Genomic DNA, 20,322 nt, shown 5'->3' on the forward strand with positions numbered 1-20,322 from the left:
AGTGACATTTCCATTTTCATCCCTGTGCCATTTATGGAAGCTGCACACAACTGTGGCAATGAATTTTAAAAAGCTCAGGTCACACTAGGGTCTCTTTCCTCTTGATGAGACTTCAAAAGAGGAAAACACTGTATACTTGAAATTAGCACCTTAAATTGTAAAAATACAAATCCTATTTAATTTTTCTTCCTAGCTTTTAAAAAATATTCAGTCCCTTTGAATGTTGAAATGTTTTTTTATTGTATAAAGATTTTTGCTTGCTGATGAGCACAGGGAATTATTTCCGTCTTGAAAGATAAATACCTAATTTTGAAATACAATTAAAGAATCCTCATCAGTATATATATATATATTTTTTTTTTTTTACAGTTAGAAAGACCTTATGTAAATTCCCTGCCAGTCTGTTACTGCAATTCTAGAAATGCATGGGATGTGCTACCAGCTCACGCAGCATGTTATTTCCCTAAACTGTACCAGCTTATAAGATACTTAAAAATATTTTCAGAACTCCTCTCTGCCTAAGGCCAAACAGTGTGTAAAGAGGAACTGTCAAGAATTGTTTGTATTAAATGCGAACAGCATGGAGAAAGAACGGATCAGAAAATCAGAATATGCAAGAGTTTTGTTTCACTCCAGTTACATTAGTGAAACTCTGATCCAATCCTAATGGACCTCTTTAACTGTGGCACCTTCCAATTCACAAAATGAATCATATCCTTAATAAATCACATCTCTGAAGCAGCACTGAAAGAAGTAAAAGTGGCAATAACAGCAAACCTGTACCAAAAATGGTGACAAGCATTGTTTTAAGAATGGGACACAAACAATGAGCTCACTGTTAAAATATAAAATCACTTTTTTCACATGCTACTTACAGCCTTCGTAAATATCTGTTGGTATGTGCACTGCTGCATGTTGGTAAGATGTTTGCCGTCGGAAAACAGGATCATCTTCAAATACTGGTTTGATTCTCTGGCTGCCGGATTCAGTTTCATTCTTTTCAGGCTTTTTAAAGAAAAAAATGTAAAGGGCAAAATGTTAAAAAGTGTGCTAAAAACAATGCCACTCACATTTTCTCTTTTTTACAAAAAAAAACAAAAACAAAAAATCATAGCTTTTCTTTTATTGCTAACATTTTGCATTTGTGTATAAACACAGTTAGTTTCTCCAGGTCAGTGAATACTTGTGTATAGTTTACTTTCAATTTTGATTTACCCAGTGCAATTCAGTGAAATGAAGACCTGCAATTGAAAAGTAAGAGCCTGACGCCTTACACAATTAAATTTCATAACTGAATGCAATTTTTACACCCATAACACAAGGCAAATTAATTACCTTTTATTACATGTAATAATTTACACCAAATCTAAAATATGACTTTTTTTTCTTCCTGCAGATTATATTGCAAATCACAAACCTAAAAATGATACTGCCCATATACATTGCATGAACAGATTTTTCAGAAACTGTGTTGTTCATCCAGAGAAAGCAAGGAAATTAAGCCTTCTTAGAATTTCTGACTGAATCACGTTTTGCTCATTGATTTATTTTAAGCATGTCTCAGCGAAATCCCATGTACTGGCTACATCTGTCCAAGGGGAAAGGCCCCCAAACACTCAGGTGCTCACCACCACCTGCCTGCCTTGGGTTCCCATCCTCTCTCACCTGTCTGAACCCCGATGCACATTTCCTTCCAACACACTCAGTCAATTTGTACCAGTTCTTAAACATTTTGAAAAGCAGAGGAATTTTTCTAACTCAGCCACAAAACCAGCATGAAGTGTGGAACCAAGGAGGTAGTGAAGGCCAAAGAGGAGGAGGGAGTGTCTTCACCTGTCTCAGCTGCAGCTGGAACAGGAGGCCAGAGATCAACTTGCACTTAAAGCAATAATATAGCAACTATGATACTGAATTATTATACTCAGGCCAGCTATTGGAGGCAATTAGAACGATATTTTTCATGCTACAGAGTCATCAGTTTTTGAAAATGTGCTATGCTTGATAAACAGTGCTGGCAGTGAAGTACCTGATGGTCAGTGGGGCATGTGTGTGCTGAGGCCACTCTGTTTATTATCCTCTACCAAAGCACAGACAGACACACTTCAGCTTATCCACAATGCCATGTAATAAAACTGCCCACATTTTATCATCTGATTCATCTCAAGGTTACAGAACAATGCCATTCTCAGTATAGGTTCAATGCTGCCTGAAGTAAGCAGCAGTCCTGGGTGGGGTTTAAAGAGCTGGTTTCCTCTGGGAATACAAAGGGCAGAACTCATCTGACCAGTGACAGCCACCAATTTCGACAACCCAGCAGTGTTGTGCTCATCACTGCAGGCTGCCTTCACAGTGAATGAAGAGAAATGGGAATGTTTAGAGTGCAATCCATCTTCTCCTAATTAGACACCTATTTTCCCATGACATGAATCATGCTTTAGAAGTGCCTCCTACTTTTGATTGATTGGAGAAGTAGCTCTAGTGCAAATCACCCAGATGTAGAAGTCAGCAATACAGCTGTCTAGAATTAGGTGAGATGAATCTCACAAGTCTATTAACTTCTGGAAGAAAAGAAGGTGGATACTCTTTTCGATTATTTTTATGCAGCATAGCTGCTACATCTTATGTTGAGAAGTTCAATTTTTTGCTTAGAATTCAACCCCATTCTGAGAATGGGCAAGAGTTTGGGAGGGGATATAGCACAGCTGACTCAAGATGATCAAAGAGATATTCCTTTCTAATGATGCTCTGCTCAGTATTACAAGCTCAGAGAAACGAGGAAAGAGGGGACATTCATCATTAAGGTGGAGTATTTGTGGAGCAACTGCTGTGTGTCTAAGATCTACTTCCCAGGAAGTGTTTGGACATTGCTTGCAGGTGGGAAGAACAAATCTTTTTTTATTTACATTGCTTCAAAATTTGGACTTTTCTTTATCTCAATCCATGAGTCTTTTATGATCTTATTTTCTCACTCCTCCATTGCTGGAGGGGGGTGATGATACAGGAGAATGTGATAGACAAATTTGTGGGCAACCAGCAGCCAGACAAGGCTCACAACCATTATAACTTACTTTGAAGGGTGCAGACTAAAGCCAGGATCAGTAACAGTTCCTGCACTGCATGATTTGAAATGACACAGCCTTATGACAGATTCAGACAATGTAATTGGGTTCAATTTTTCAAAAGTTTTTTGTTGTGTTGTTTGCTTGGGTATTTTTTGGCTTCTGTATTATCCCACACATTTTTTTTCATGCCCCAAAACTGGAATGCAAAACATTAAGCAAATTCTGGAGTTCTTTTCACAAGTACTTTTTAGCTTCATCTTGCTCAAAGTAATGACTTTGTCTAATTATGCAAGTGCAATCCCAACATTCAATCATTCGTGTGGCAAAATCTCCCTTCTGTTGCAAAGTCATTTGATTAACAAAAAAAAAATTCTCTTGTTTCTAAAAATTAGGAGCAAGGACTCCAAACCCTCAAGGCTTTCATAGTACAATTTAGAAAAGAATTGGGGATCACCGGGCCACATAATCACACTAAAACACCAGAATGAGTGAATGTCAAAAGATTTCTCTAACTAAATTTCCACAAGAAATATTTGGGAGGGAATGGATATGACAAAAGAGAAAGGACATGAACACAGAATCAAAGAATATCTCAAGTTGGAAAGGACTGACTAGTCCAAGTTCATCAAAGTTCAACTTCTGGCCCTACCAAAAAAAATCCCAAAAATCACATAATGTTCCATACAGTCCATCCTAGCAGGCCTTGAACAGAAGCTTTTATATTAAAATATATTTAGATTTTTGAATGAAATTCCTTAAGCACCACAGCATAAAATGACTATGTTTCTTCTACTTGATATTTCAATTTTATTCCAATTAATAAATACAACCTTTCGGTCATTCCATTCACTCATATACTATGGAGACGACATGTTTCCTGGCAAAATCTGGTTAAAGTTTGTTGAAATTGAAAACATTTAATTAACTTAGACCTGAATATCTTAAAATTAAAAAATAATAATAATAAAAAAATCTGATTTTCACATCTCTAATAGCACACACACAGAGGTCCTCCTGGAAACGACTGTGACTGAGTCAATTGTTATTCCTACCAATACATGATACCCAAGCAAAAAATCTAAATCTAACTCTAAATCTGAAGACCCTTGTTGTCAAAACTCTTCTCAACTTCATTAATACAGGGCAGTGGATCTAAAACTACATAAAGTAATGTAGATGCTTTCACCCTGCTCTTGTTGACCTTCATGGGAGCATTTTGTGATGTACAGCTCTGATACTGAAACAATGTGGCAATGTGCCCAAAAAACAAAGACAACAAATGACAAAATCCTTTAAAAATTTCAAAGTTAACCTTACACAGGAACAATTTGTCCTGTAAAACTAAAACTGTCTAAACTGGTTCTGTACAGAATAGGTATCAGAACCATTACTGGCAAATTAGTGCTGAACTCACTTGGGCCACTCCCTCCTGACCAACAAGACCAACAAATGCTGTACCAGGCCTTACACATCCAGATTTATAGTACAGTGGATCCTTCTGCAGAAAATAAATCTATTTGGTTTTAATTTGCAAAGTTTTGAATTTCAAGTAGCTTAAAAAAAAAAAAAAAAAGGAATTATTAGAAAGAAAAATCTCAATGTTATTAATTATTTTCATCTGGCATTTCTGTGAAAAGCCTGACAGATTGTGGTGTCAGTTGATACAGTTTTATACCCAGTTAAACTTTGTTTCCAGAAAAGTAGCAAAACACATATTTTGATGGAAAGTGATCCAGAGTGTGAATATAATTAAAATCCAACTCCAACCAATTTCTCTCTCAAGTCATGAGCTGAAATGCAATCAATACTGGCACATAAAACTCCCACAGGAGAGAGTGGCAGAAGCTTAATTTTCTATCTATTCAAACCTGGCCTTCACTTATTGTATTACATTGTTGCCTACCACTGACAGTCAGCAAAATAACTCACTCATTTTGCTGCAATGAATTTCCAGACCAATTTCTTCCTCCCTTGAGACGCAGATAAAATTCATTTCTCTTTTCAGTTCACATTTTCGTTGGTTGGTTGGTTGGTTGGTTTGGTTTTGTTTAATAAAGAAAGCTGGGCTTTTTTCCTGTGTCTACTGTTCACCATCAGGATAAAAGGAAATTGATACAGCAGCTAGAACTCAAGAAATTAGGGGTTTTTTGCATCCATTCTTTGTGATTATTTCTAAATTACTTCGGTATCATCTCCAATAAACTGGAGGGTACCTTCTGCATCTTTTTATAAGCCAAATACACAGCAGAAATAATGCAACTTCTCTCTAGAGGGCTTTCTGAACATAAATTAATGTATTTACATGAATTAACTGGAACCTTTATGCCAAGAAGTATTACTGAAAAATGTGTCTAGAAAAGAAAATATGCATTAAAAAATTGATAAAGATAATTTCAAGAAATCGTGACATAGTCTAGCTGCCCATTTCACTGCAGCCAAACTTATCTTGATTCTTTTCCACAATATTCAGTTACTTTCCATCATCACAGCTGTAAGAAGATGAGTGGAATTTCTCTCTACTAATAAATTTTCATTTAGTTGAAAAATATTTGTTTCTGTTGAAATGCTAGGGGGTTTTTTGTTTGTTTGTTTGGTTGTTTTTTTTTTAATCATTCATAAAACACAAAAAACCCCAAAAAACACCTCAACCACCAATTGAAGCAATCTTCAGTTTTCCAAAAGCAGATTGTTTTCAGGAACAATGTAGAAGTTGCTCAAAGCATCATAACAGGTTTAGTATCATGATGAAAGAATAAAACTAGATTTTGTTCAATTGCTGAGCTGATATCCAGCCAGAAACAACGACACCTGCCTGCTTTCATATTTATGTAAAACAGACAGGAATTGGTTGCCAGTATTTTCCATTGCCTTCATCCAGACACTGTGCTCTGCACAAAACCTCACTGTCCCTACCAAAGCCATTTTAGAGAATGAATGTAGATATGTAATTATAATTGCTGTGGTTTTAGGGACATCAAAATTCTTCCTCTGTGATTCCTTCCTGTCTTACTTTGCAGAATTACTAAACTTTTATATTTTCAATTTTAGGTTTCAGCCCAGTTTCTTATTTCTGAATATCTGCTGAAATTTCTAAATGTAAATTCTTCAACAATTGAGGCTCAGTTCTTTTAATTCCCTCCCTGATCTAATCTGTATAAATGGAACTGTAGCATACAAAATGAGCACAGAATTTCTCCTGTGATCTGTTCTGTACTCTTTTTTTTTTTCCTTTTTCTTTTTTAGTTAGTTTTGCTGTTTTCCTGGGATATTTTTCCTCCCTGAGGAAAATACTCCAGTAGAACTACATACACAGCTCCTCTGAAAATGCTTGTGGCCCCATTAAAAAGTTAGACCTAACAGAGAGAGTAAAATGGGATGTTGCTTGAAGCACACAGCTCAGCAAATGCCTGCAGCAAGCAAAGGCTGGGGACAGCTTTTCTAAGGATTAGGAGCATTTTTGAAGAATGCATTTCTAATAGCCACAGCCTTTCAGTGCATTTTAGGTAATGTAATGAGTGCATTGCCTTCTGATAACATTTTTCATTTCCTTTTCACTGGCTGTGATTTTCCAGCTGCAGGAAGAGTGCATTCAGGTGGTTGTGACAGAACTGTGAAGAGTTTATTTTGTTTTCACTCTGTGTCAGTGGGGGACTGTGGGCTTCACTTTGCAACATGATGATTTCAAGTGACATCCTTCTGTCTTCTCTTAGGGACAAAACAATTAAAATATTTACAAATAAAACAAGAAAAAAGTTGGCTCAGAATCAAAATATTTTTCTGTTATACAATAGGGAGGTGATAATGTACAAATATATACATATGCATATTCACATATATAAACATAGGAAAATATATTTATTTTTCAAAAATAAGCAGGGTCTGGGTAGCTTCAGAAAGTGAACTAGAAGGGAATTTAGTAAGGAAACAGTTTATATTAGCATCTGTCAGTGTGTCACTCTCAAGAGCCATTATATTTAATAAAGATAAGAACTGCTTTCAGTGCTTTTAATGTTTCCATGTACTTCTAATGGATCAGTTGATTACTGTAAGTCAGTGATAAAACAAATGGAACTCTGGATTGAGTACTGATATTTAAAAGAAGATAGATAAATTCTCTTACAGAAGTCATTTTATTTCCAGTGTTCTGCCAATTGAGTAATATCAGTATGTACCAAATAGAGAGTCAAAATAATTTAAAAGTATTTGTTTGTCTCTTAGGCTATTTTTATAATGCAGCTATTTTCTGTCTATGATAATTTCTATACAGCTACTCACAGGCTTGTCCCTGTCTACTGTATACAGGACTATATGATATTTTATGGATGGTGCAAAACCATGTGGGGAGGTTATGCATTCATTTATCTGACCTTTATAATTCATGGCTTCTGATGAGAACTTTTAGATATGCATAAAATTATTACATATCTCAAACATAATGGTGTTTTCTTTTTATTCATATTTTGACCTATTCACACAATTCAATGTATCATGACATTGGTTTCATGAATAAATGAATCCTTGATGTAATTAATTGATCAAAGGTATAGACCTGGAAATTTGGGGGACAGATTTTTCAGCAGGGTCTCTTGAGAGAAGAAGAAGGGTAATGGTTTACAACTAAAAGAGGGCAGATTAAGACTAGATATAAGGAATAAGTTGAGAGATGAGGGTGGTAAAACACTGAGACAAAGAGAAGTGGTAAATGCCTCCATCTCTGGAAACATTCAAGGTCAGGGTGGCTTGGGCTCTGAGCAACCTGATCTAGTTGAAAAACAAGCCCTGCTTATTGCATGGGCTTGGAGTAGATGAATTTTAGAAGTTCCTTCCAATCAAAATTATTCTATGATCCTGTGAAAATATTGTAGCATTTCAATGAATTATATTCTAGAGAAATAGATGAAACCATCTGGGTTTTCCTAATTTCTTCAGTTAGAAAGATTTTCAAAATAGAAATCCAAGCTTCTGGAAGTCCTCTTCTGTTTGAAAGAATTTTCATTCTATTAAAGAACATTACATCTACAAGAGTGGCTTAAATATCATAATTCAGGTAATTATGTATTTCTATATTTTTCCTAATTTCTGACAAAAAGGAACATTCTTAAGGTATCATTTTTCAATAAACAAAAATAGAAACCCTTAAAAGACAGTAATAATTAGTGAAAATTTCTTATTTTTAGTTGTTACAGATTATATGTGACCTTCACTACAAATTTACACAGAGCCTGCTGTAGTAATATCAGTATGCAAAAAATCATTTCTGTCCTGTCCTATTTTCTCTTGAGCCACAATGACAAGTAAAATGAAATGTGTATTTAAATATTTAAGCACATAAGAAATCTAAGACTTATTTATCTTTCTAAAGATAAATGTGGCTTCCCCACCCCAAGGTCATCCAAAACCTCTCCAATCCCCACAGTGTTTCGGGGATGATGGAGAGCTCCCTCATAATGACATCAGCAGCCCTGGGTCCATCTCATCTGTTCCCATGGACACAGATATGTCTGATTATCCTCAGTGGTTCCTAATTCCATCCCTGCCATTCCTGAAGGCTCAGGCAGTATCTCCACATCCCTCCTGGGTTGTACATCCCGGCCATGAGGTCAGGAATCATGAGGTGTAATCCCATCTGAACATCCTACCCTGGTCCTCTTCAACAGGAGGTGATGGTCTGGGAAAACTCAGGGGTTTATGACAAAGCTGTTCACTAAGAGTGATCCTCCTGCCTGCCCTGAAATTATCAGGTGTTGCACAGAACCACAGACTGCAACAGTGGCTTGACAGGATAAGATAACTAGACAATAGTGGGAATAGAGGATCATATTAGAAGAAACACAGATCTCCCTTTTACTGATTGAAATGCTACTAGGAGTTCAGAAAAATCCAGTAAATTATTAAACAAACAAAAATTTAAATTTCATGGCCTCCTTCACTGACTGATCCTTCACATCCCATGAGAATACTTAAAAACATGTAATAAAATAAAATTTAAAAATCCATTGTTGACAAAAATCTGTGAAATACTTAGTCATCTAATTTTCAAGACCAAAATGCACTCTAGAGAATTTATATTTTTCATACATCACCCAATTAAATTTCAAACTAGGAACTGTGCTTCTCTTATTGGAATAAATTACCCTGTCTACCTTTTACTATCCCCACATCTGATTAAAGATCATATCCCTGGAGAACAAGAACTGTTAAATCATCTTAATGCTTTATTGGGAATTAGTTATAATACCAACTGAATGTGAACATTTAATTAATTTGATTTTTTTTCATCTGATACAGTTGTCTTTGCCATGCCTTGCTAAGCCATCAACTGATCCTGTTTCACAGTTCATTCTTATATTCAGTCATACTGAATTTAATTCATACTAGGTCTAAATTTTGTACATCCTGCAGCATATTAATTTGTTATCTCTCCTTCTTCTTAATTTGTACCATCTTCTCTGTCAATAACATAAATAACTGGACAAACCTGCTTTGAGAAGAAGGTTGGACTCCATGACCTCCCAAGAAGGCCTCCTAAACTATTTTCACCTTCAGTAATGGGGCTTAAAATATTATATAAACATCACACACTAATTCATGGTCACATTAATGCAGTTTTTCACTCATTAAATAACAGGTGTATCTAGGCAGAAAAAGGCTGTAGGTAACACTAAACCATGCACTGGCCTGTGGACCACTGCAGACTAAATAACATACCATAATTTAAGTAAAATGCCAGAACTCTGTGTAAGACTATTTATATGACTTCAAAAAATGCTAGTATGGTGAAATGCTAACAGTGCAATAATGTAGAAGAATATCATTCACAGGACCTAAGGGGATAGTTGAGAAAGATGATTTGGCCAAGTAGAGAAGTATGTCAGAAGAAAGCAAACAAAAAAGAAAAGAAAAAGAAAGTACAACCAAAAAGAAAAAGACACAGTTCAATCTGTAGATTTTGAAAGACTTCTTAAAAAGTCAGGAAATTAAAACACTTATGTAAAAAGTCAGCTGGAGTTTTAGTTCAAAAGTTTTTAGATCTGGACAATGTGATTTCCCACCTGATTAAAATTTATTTTCAATACACACCATAAAGATGGCAGTAAGAATACCTCTAACACACTGTTTTACACACTGACACTAAAAAACTCAGAAGATTTCAATTCTGTTGATGATATGATAGATGATATGAGAAGAAAATCTTCAATCTGTTTTTTTCCCCACCTATTCTCCAAAAAACAAGAGGAACAGATCATGTTGAGAATGGAACAGATCATGTGGAAAGGCCAGGGAAGGTGATGTGGCCCTTTGCAGAGTGCATCAGCTGGCTCAGAACTGCTCCTCTTTGCAGTCAGGGGCAGGGCAGGAGCAGGACCTGCACTCCATCACCTACACTACACCACACACCCCACCACCACAGAGAGCTGCCTTTAAATATTAAACTATTGTAAGTGGTCCTTTCCAGGATTCTTGATCTTGGAATTTTCAAAGCCTACCTCCACCTTCGATCAGTCACATGAAAACATCAGATTGAGTCATTTGGTTTGTTTTGTACAATTTAGAAGTCTCAACGTGACCCACACATTTCACAGCAACACATTAGAACACTCACACAGCATTGGGATCTGTAATCAGGCAACAAAGTGCTTGCTAAAAATCACTGCCTCAAATGCTATAAACGTCCTGTGACAAGTTCAGCTTTTGGTGCTGCTTTTATTTACCAATAAACAATTACACTACCTTCACTGTGATTGTTATCACTCATGCATTTGATATTAGTAGGAAATATCCTGAAGCAAGAAATCTTCCATTAAACTGATGAATCACCAGCTTTAGGGCTGAATTCTGATCTTTGATGTGGCACAAACTCAGCCTCCATGGGGAGACTTCAAGCACTGCTCTTTGGTGCAAATTTGCCTTCAAGGTAGGATTCTCTGCATTAGGAACAACCTCATCTTTTTTAGGACACTGGCAACTACAGTTATCACTCTTGCCATTATTATTTCATAACTCTGTTTCACAGGTAGGAGATAGCTTTGGGGCAGTCATTTATTTCATTATCATGTATTTTTCATTTCAAGCTTGGACATATATTCATTTGGGAGAAGGGAAGACTTGCACAAATTTGAGTATCAATCTGACACCTTCTCTAATCATAATACTAGGGAAAAAAAAATCTGCTTCCTGTGGCAATAGATCACTATAATTGCAATAGGAAGCTCAAAGGAATGCTTTTTCTTTTTCTGTGAGCTGTACTCAAGCTTACCTGTAAGACCTTGAAATGGCAAGACCTAAATGTTTCCCAGTGATACTTGCTAAAAAGAACACATTCACTTTTAAACAATGCAAAAAGTCTTGGTACTAAAGCAGACAAAGTCAATCATGCCCTCACTTTCAGTTCCAATGATTTCCAAAGAATGGCATCCAAATCATTCTGTCAGGTAACACAAGATTCATGATGTGAGAGAAAAATGAGTTCAGCAAGAACACTCAAATTTTCCTAAAAAATCTAGAGGTCAAAATACCATGAAATTACTAAAGTTAGAAAGTCCTCTTGTATATAAAGAATGATAAAAAACAGATGAAAGATAAAAACATAAAAATATGGGTTTCCTGCTATCTGACTCCTTCCCATATATGAAAGATAAAACATTGTGTGTAGTCTTGTAACAGAATTCACATCTATAACAGAAGCTTCACTACAGAAAGAAGTGTGTATTTTGGCCATAAATACTATTTTTATTATACACCACAATGCACAAGAAACAACCCTTTGCAGTACAAGTAAATTGATACATTAAAAAAAAATATATAAAATACAGATCTACCTATTTATGGCAGTTCATTTTAAAACATGTTAATTCAAATTAAAATATTTTAACATATGTACCAAATTATGTTCTATCTATCTAGAATACAGTAAGATAAATAAGAGAAATATCTGTGAATATGTTGCATATTTGAGAACCATGGGAAAGAGGCTTGGAACACTCTCAGGAACCAAAAAGTACAACTAGGAAGTTCTTTCAGAAATAGAATGAGTAAGGGAGTCTACGTGAATATATTAATTTTTCTGTTCTCATTTCATAAAATGTTATGTTTATTATAGACTTTAAGTATTAATTCCAAACAGTACCAAATGATATAGGTTCATTTTCAAGACATATATTTAATAAAAATTAAAATATAATTGAAAAACATGACATTTACTACAGATTAGAATTTTTTGTTCTAATGAAACTTCTTTAAGGTTATCAAAATGTTCCTTATACAGGTCCATCAAAAGTCCTACTCTGACAGTCTTTCATAATGAAAGATATAATTTATACTAGCAAAAATTTATCTTCCTCTCATGGTCTAGGTCAGTCTACCCTGTCAAAATATGCTTGTCTATATTAAAAAAAAAGGCTAGACTAAGGCATTGTTCTGTGCAGATAATTCCCCATTACAATGAGGAACCAAAACAAACAAAAACTCAATGGAATCCATGCCATATTGCTAAGAATCAGAGTACCTGGCACAGATGCAGCTCAAGTTCTCAAAAAATTCAAATTCAAAATATCTCCACCAACCACCACTCCATTAATATTTCAGTCTATTTACAAATTTAGTCACTAGCCCACTTTAGTATCATCATTCTCCAAGAATGTAAAAAAAAATGTCTAGAATAAGTGGTAAATTATGTTTTCCAGTAAATTTTTCACATACCTAATTCTACCACATATCATCAAGACATATGACAAACAGAAAATATGAGAACTAGGTATGTAAATATGCATACATATTACTTAATCTGACATATGCAATATCTTGGCCTGGTTAAAAACCTTTGTAGGTTCAGACAGAGAAGAAATTAAATCTAAAAATAGCAGCAATTTACACACATGAAAAATTACAAACATAAACTCTGAATAGATATGCTGTATGTACAACACCTACTTGTTGGCACCTTCTTGCAGGGGTGAGCAAATCACAGTTATTGTGGAGTTATCTAACTTGATTTTCCAATCTTTATAGCACAGACTGGCCCATTTACTCATCATAAATGAGAACAGCAGAAATTCTTTATGACTTATTTAGAAAAATTCTTCAGTATTGAAGCAGTGAAGGACAAAGAGAGATGAAAAGAAATACATCACATCACGGCTGTGACTGTAATGACAAACCACATTTAATGTCATACAATGAAAGCAGAGGGAATAAGAGACCTAAGGGAGCTAAGGGAGTTAGCTGGTTACTCTGTAGGCTGCCCTATTGTAAAAGGAAACTAGATCCTCTATAGCTTAGCACTTAAGCTCATCCTAAATGATTTGAGACAAATTTCTTATTGGAAACACCTATCTTTCACCGCCTATGAAATACTGAAAAGTTAGTAGCTTTAGCTCAGAAAAAACCTGATGCTTTGAAATCCAGAGGGTAAAATATTGATTTGGTTATTTGCATGCTGGCATCCAGACACAGTGAAAGCATGGAGACAGAACTACTCTTACATATGCAGATAAAAGGGAGCTTTCTTAAGGTTCTGTCCTAGCAGAACCAGGTTTAAAAACCTTGAAAAGCCAGAGGAAATCTGTATCTGTTGGATGCCATGCAAAAGCAGTCCCTGTCCCAGCTCTCTGAGCAGTGTCAGGGCCAGTCATTACAATGAGTCTCACTCAGCTGGCACCTGCTGGACTTGCAGAAATCTGGCATCACTGTTTGAGTCTCTAGAAGTTTTATATACCTGTCAGTGTGAGACTGGATGACTGCAGTCCCCCACCTGGCCTGCCTCAGCTCCTGATCCTCTTCCAGACTGACCACATCCAGGTGCCACTTCCCCCTCAAGGGCTCTACTGGCCCAACACGCTGCTCCTGAAACACTGGCTACAGAGGAAACTTTTGTTTTCTCATGTGCACCTATAAACTACATAAAATATTCTTGTATAAATTAAATTCCTCTGCCATTTTCAATGTACATTATAAGGAGAAAAGCCAGGAAACTCCTGAATTCTTGTGGCTGGAGTGAAACAAAAAAAACAAATCAACATTGCTCTGATCAAACCTACAGTAGGTTTAGACTTGTCTACAAGTAAACCTGGGATACCTCATTAGCAGACTTCTTTTTACTAAATTAATCACAGGTGCAGATATAAGCAGATTTTCCAACCTTGATACCATAAAGCAGTACAAAAGGCAAGATTTGGTAAGGCTATAAGCAGAGACTTAATAAACTTCCAAAGCCACTGTCAATGCCATTAACTCTCCAAGTCTCCTCTTGGGAAGGGGTAGAGCCACAAGGAGCATGCCTCTTAGACAACCATTCTGGTCTCTGCTTACCTCTGCCAAGCTTTATTTTTCACTTCATATTAAAAAAAAAAAAACAAAACAAGCTTGCAGGGTGGAAATTATTTTGTTTTCTAAAATGTTTGTTTAAACACACCATGATTTTTCTGAAGAATTTACTTTCAAAACAAATTATCCCTTCATATTTTTACAATAGTTTTACAATAGGTGCAGATATAATTTTTATTAGTATTTATAAAACCCCAACTTGATAGCTGCATTTATGCTGCAGTTTAAACTCCAAGAGAGATAATGTTTCACAAATTATTCTAAAATAAAAAGGCATCACTGAATTAGGAAAAAAAATCCTATGGCACAGACAGCTTATTCGTTTTAAAAGATTTCTCCCTTCTTTTTTATAAAGTAATAAAAATGTATTTTTGTTTAGATCAACCATAGGCATGTTCCAGATTTTTGCCTCTTGTGGAACCCACACATTCACTCCTAGTCACATTCTGAATTCATGCTTTGTGCAGAATATTTACTGCCCAAAGGGACCCATAATTTTACACCCTCCACGTTAGTGCAGTAAAAGAAAATAAAAGTGCTACAATCACTTAGTACGTGATCAATAATTGCAGGAGGAGCACAGCTCTGTTAGCCATGACTGCAAGCCAGTGTGAGACTGCATGCAGGCAATGTCTAATAAATCACTTGTGCTAAGCAGGGACACAGCTCCTGCCAGGAGATGCAACTGGCTGCTCCCAATTAAAGCCTAGGGATTGCAGGGAAACTGGAGACTTCCAATGATGCTTTCATGTTAGAGATGTTTCTTTATTTGTATTACTTACTTCTTTCCATCAAATCATTGAAAAATCATTTCCTTAGGCTGTTGTAGCTTTTGTAGGAAAAAAATTATAAAACCATGACAAGAAATTACACCAAAAATTTGGAAAAGGAGCAAGATGTAAAGAGGAGATGAGAGAAACATTTGGAAAGGAATTGAGGATAAATAAAAATTAAGCAATTGAGCAATTCAGTGCATAGCTGAGTTGTGGATTACTTGGATATAAGGAAACAGGGAAAAAATAGATTTAGGAAGAATCTATAAACTAGATGTGGAGTCACAGGAAATAAAATGGAGACTAACATAAAGAATAGGAAAGCATTGAGCAGTGGAGATGATTTACTATAAATAAGGTGGGGGTACAAAGGACAAGATGAGAAAACAGGGAAAGCAATATGAAAACTAATGGGAAAGAGCAGCTTAATGTGGGACTACTCAGTTGCCCAATAAAAGCACTGCAGCATTTGTCCAAATACAACAAGCTGTTGACACCTGCAAATTAAAGTGCACAAATAGGCTGCAATATATCAAACTGAAAGGGTTCTTGGGAAAAGGACAGTGAATGAAAACCTGGGAGACCTATAGTAAATTACCAGTTTGGCCATTATCTTCCTATGAGGTATAAAAAATGGAAATACAATACCCCCTACCTTGTTGTGCAGAGAAAACTCATTAATTATCATCAAGTGCTCACACATTACATGGAGCGCTGGGGGGAGGGGGAAATAAGCAAGCAGAATATAATTGCTGTTGTAAGATAAAGAGTACAAAAGGTCTATTACTGATTGATGGACTACAGGGTTACAAATTGATCGTTTTATCTGAGAGACTGAGAAATCCAAAGGCCAGAGAATGATTTGTCTTCCTGTGCTTCTTTATTTATTTTTTTTTTAAGTACAAGCAAGCCCAGTCATTAGATTCGAAAAGGCCCATCAAGACAGCAGATGAAAAATGAGAGAAGGATCTCCTGAATGTGGTATGGAAATGGGAAGAAAGAAAGAAAAGTGAACTGCAGCATACAAACATACCCCAGAAACATACACAGAATTTAGGAGGATTGCTCTTCTGAAAAGGCTGCAATATTCAAAGGATGAGTGGAGACGAATAAAAACTGGCAGGCAAGACCTGTGAGATTAATATCTTCTAATTCTTCAACATCCAAAAGTTAAGATTTAAAAGGATCTCGTACAGGGACGTGGTCAACACAGAGAAACACACATCTAGAACTGATTCAGTTCAGATAACCTTAGACATCTGTCTCAAAACAAACTGAACAGCTCTCTAGAGATCCCCACAGTGATTAGTTTAGATGTCTAATTTTAATAAATTAAATTCTTCTGCTAATTATTCTTGATTGTACTCAAAGATAAATATAATATCATTTCCTGTGAATAAATGAAGGCTCACAGCATGGAAGAGGAAAAAAGAAGTGTGGACTTGTAAGTGACAGAAAGGAATGGATTGCAAACTGAGTTTTACTAATCAGTGCTTCAAAGATGATTCCATTAACATTTCTCAATATTTAAAGAAAAAATCTGTCTCAAGCATTTTTTCAGGCAGGAAGAGGGAAGAATCTGTGGTATTTAAATATAGTTGAGATCTAGGTGAAGATCTCAAAAAAACTCACTATCAGATCACTGACTGTTGTATCCTCATCACTTCTTGACAATGAACATTATTATAAACGTCATTGTAATGAAAGTTCAAAAAGACATAAAAAGAAATAAAACTGAAACAGAAATAAGGCTGGATATGTGGTCTAACAAACTTTGTTTTAGTGTGTGTGTGTGTGTACTTTTTTCTTGAAGGGAAAAGAGTATCCTGAAGAAAATCATAACAACAATGACTAAACTCTGAAACAGTATTACCTTTCCTGCCTTGCCTAAGAGATTTGGATTTTGTTTGTAGGAGTAGTAATCTCAAGACCTTTCTCAGTACTACTTAATCATAACAGATACACCACAGCTTTTACTTCACACTACAATCTACCATTACTATCTTGTATACTTAGATTAAAAATCCAAAATCTAAGCTTTGTAATTCTGTTTCCAGAGAAGATTAGCACCTGACTTTCAGTGAATTTAATGAGAACAGAATAATATATTTCAAATTCAGGTTACTTTTAATGAATTTTATTTAAATCATGCAAACTTGAAAACTCAGGACAGTATTTTGTGGTATTTGAAACATAGTACTCATAACTTTGTACAACCTTATAAAATAGTCTGCTTGACATGATCCATGTACCTTCTTTAATTGCCTTACAGCAGAAACATCAATTACAATAGTGGTGCCATCAATCTCTAAAGTATACTTGATTAAAAAGTGCAAATGAAGCATGCTGGCAATTCTGATTAATACATTTACAACATTTTTTTTCTGTGGCCTTATAAATTAAATCTATAATGAAGACAAGCAGTTGTGTTATCTCCAATGAAGGTGAGGATAACTTTTATTGTCTCCAGAAAAGATCAAGGTTTTTAACAGTTAATGGCAGACAGGTGACTTCAAACCTTTATAAGTACAGTTTTAGCAAACCAGGATCATATTTTTAGTCTAAATCTTGTGATTGGATTTTCAATTTTCCCAAATCTTATTACAGTCACATATATGATCACAAGCTGAATGAAAATAATTATTCTGTAGCATTTCACATCTTCTTTCTCCTCATGTAAAATATTTATTACAAAGAATACAGAACAACATCATATGATCTTGGAAAATAAGACCAGAAAATGGTTTCTTCAGAGTGAACTGAATTATTTACATTTATCATTTTGATTCTCCAATCCTATAATTATGATTTTATTACATTTTAAAAAGTGAATTATACTGCTGTCAGAATCTTTATTCTCCCAGCACATTTTCTGCCTGACCAGTAATTCAAACTGTATGAAAGGATACAGACTTTGAGAATTAAAACATAAAATATTGTTTCACTCTTGAGGAAACTTTTGAAGACATTTTTAAGCTTCTTACTTTTTTGGTTCTGCTAAATCTTCAAATAATAGTCTTGGAGTTTCATTAGTATTTTCATTCCCCTAATTTTCTGAGATTACAAGCAATGAAATTAAATGAAACATATTACTTACATCATTCTGATCGTCTTTTGCATTGTAATAGATTATATCATTATTCTGTAAGAGAAAGAAAAGTAATTCTGTTAGTTAGAAAGCAGGGAACGAATCTATGTAGCAACAATCTCTATTATTGCAAGATCTGTTTTGAAATAAAACACCAATTATTTATGTATTCTCTTTGAAACACGACAGACTCTGATCTGTGCTCGTTCTCTGTTGCATGCACAATTTCCCATGCTGGTGCTTAACTTCATTTAATGAATGAAACCCTCCTGTTCCATGGGAGGATGCATAAGTCACTCAAAACACAGCTAGAAAAGTAGGGATAACATTGGACAAACTCCAGAGCTCATAAAAAGCTTCCATAAGTTGTTTCTGTCACAGACATGTGACTTTGACTGTGCAATTAGGGGATTTATGCACCGTGACATCCAGCAGGCAGTAGATACAGGCAGGCACGGGCTTTGCTGAGTGGGGGGAGTATTTGCTGTACACGTATTTATTGTTTTATTCACCTCCCACTGCCAAAATAAAATCTGTGAGAATACATCACAGGAGAGTCTGGCTGTTGGAGTGCACAGCAGATCCTGGCAGCTCTGTGACAACTCTATACATGTAATTCAAACAAAGCATAGAAAGAGAAGATTGCTTGTTTCCATTCCAAAATCAGTCTGGAATTCCATTCAGTGTTAACTTCTGTAGCTTTTTGAAAACTGGGGTATGTCCTATGGAATATACAGGGATTTTTCCTGTTTAAATATTACTGAAACATTTAAAAGCCTTGAAGGTTTAGGTTCACTGGAGGAACTTTCCACCACATAAATTGCTGCAATATGACCAAAGCATTTTACATACAATCAACTTTATATGCATTTCTGTATCAAATAGAGACATGTATGAACACAGTCTATTTAATTACCTTTACTGATTTTGAATAACTAAAGAAAAGGAGAAGTTACATTTCTTCATGTCCAGCAGTGTGCTTAAAATAGGTGATTGCTGCTGACCTCCAAAAATTGTCTGAATTCATTTTTCCAGTTCTGTTTGTGATAAAACCTTTTATGTATCTAAATAAAAGTTGAACACATTGAAGTGTTTTCTTTTATAAATACCACCAGGACAGAATGCCTTCAGTAATCATTTTTCAAGTGGATAAGCCAATGTCAATTTTTACTTTCATTACAAGCATGAGGTATCACAAGGTAATGCACTTCATCTTTACAAACGATCATTTTACTCACTCCATAAATAATGACATCATTTATTCTCCTTTGTGACCTTTTAGAGAGTCAAACATGAAATATATTACAGATGAGCCAAATGCCATTTTGAGGTAAATGCTATTAACAGAAATTCATCCTTTTCCCTCAAAATGAACTTTTTCCATTTTCCATCAAGACACTCTTCTATCCATAGGTCAGTTGGTTGTGTTTCTGTATCTGGATAACAAAGCCAGACCTCAAGGCATTACAGACACAGGAGGAAATTATTTCATCATTAAAGACTGAAGCTAATTGCTTATTCACTTGATCATTGTAAAAAAAAAGACTACATGCTTGTGGAAGCCTTTGAGTAAGTTAGAAGAAGCAAAGGTTCTATTTTCTTTGGTTTCTCTTCACTTTGTAAATAGCTATGTATAAAATAACAGTTGTGTAAATAATGTGACTGGTTCAAAAGACCCTTTGATTCTTTAGTAGGAATATTTGAAACTGCAAAGGATGCAGCTCTGAGTGGTACTAGCCAGAAATGTTAACACAAGTGTTTTCATCAAAAGTGAGCTGTTTAGTTTAAAAAAAAAAAATTACATATTGTTCACCACAACTCTTGATATCAGGTTGTATTAACGCAGTTCCCTTGCAATTTCATCCCCAGAAGGTTTATTAAAGAAAAAATGAGAGCAGGAAAAGCAATACTGATGTAATTAACTGGACATATTGTTTTTGTTTACTGCTTTTGTTTGTAAAAGGAACATTTTCATAAAATACAATTTCTAGTAGCCCCTCTTTTGCATTGACCCTCATCTAGATATGAGTTCATTTCCTGAGCCTCTCTCCACTGCTCTTATTTATTCTGCTATTAA

At 35.3% G+C, this 20,322-nt stretch overlaps 1 protein-coding gene across 3 annotated transcripts in view; it reads right to left on the reverse strand.

Moving 5' to 3' along the window:
• The window catches only part of CACNA2D1 (calcium voltage-gated channel auxiliary subunit alpha2delta 1), a 359,015-nt gene that overhangs the window by 147,871 nt on the left and 190,822 nt on the right, over positions 1–20,322 (reverse strand). For all 3 annotated transcript variants that reach the window (XM_063396985.1, XM_063396984.1, XM_063396986.1), the window contains exons 5-6: positions 18,255–18,299; positions 876–1,005 (exon numbers count right to left, since the gene is read on the reverse strand). In XM_063396985.1, coding sequence (XP_063253055.1) covers positions 876–1,005; positions 18,255–18,299 — 175 coding nt within the window. The remainder of the gene's footprint in view (positions 1–875; positions 1,006–18,254; positions 18,300–20,322) is intronic.

This window comes from Prinia subflava, chromosome 4 (assembly GCF_021018805.1).
Source record: "Prinia subflava isolate CZ2003 ecotype Zambia chromosome 4, Cam_Psub_1.2, whole genome shotgun sequence".
Taxonomy (NCBI): domain Eukaryota; kingdom Metazoa; phylum Chordata; class Aves; order Passeriformes; family Cisticolidae; genus Prinia; species Prinia subflava.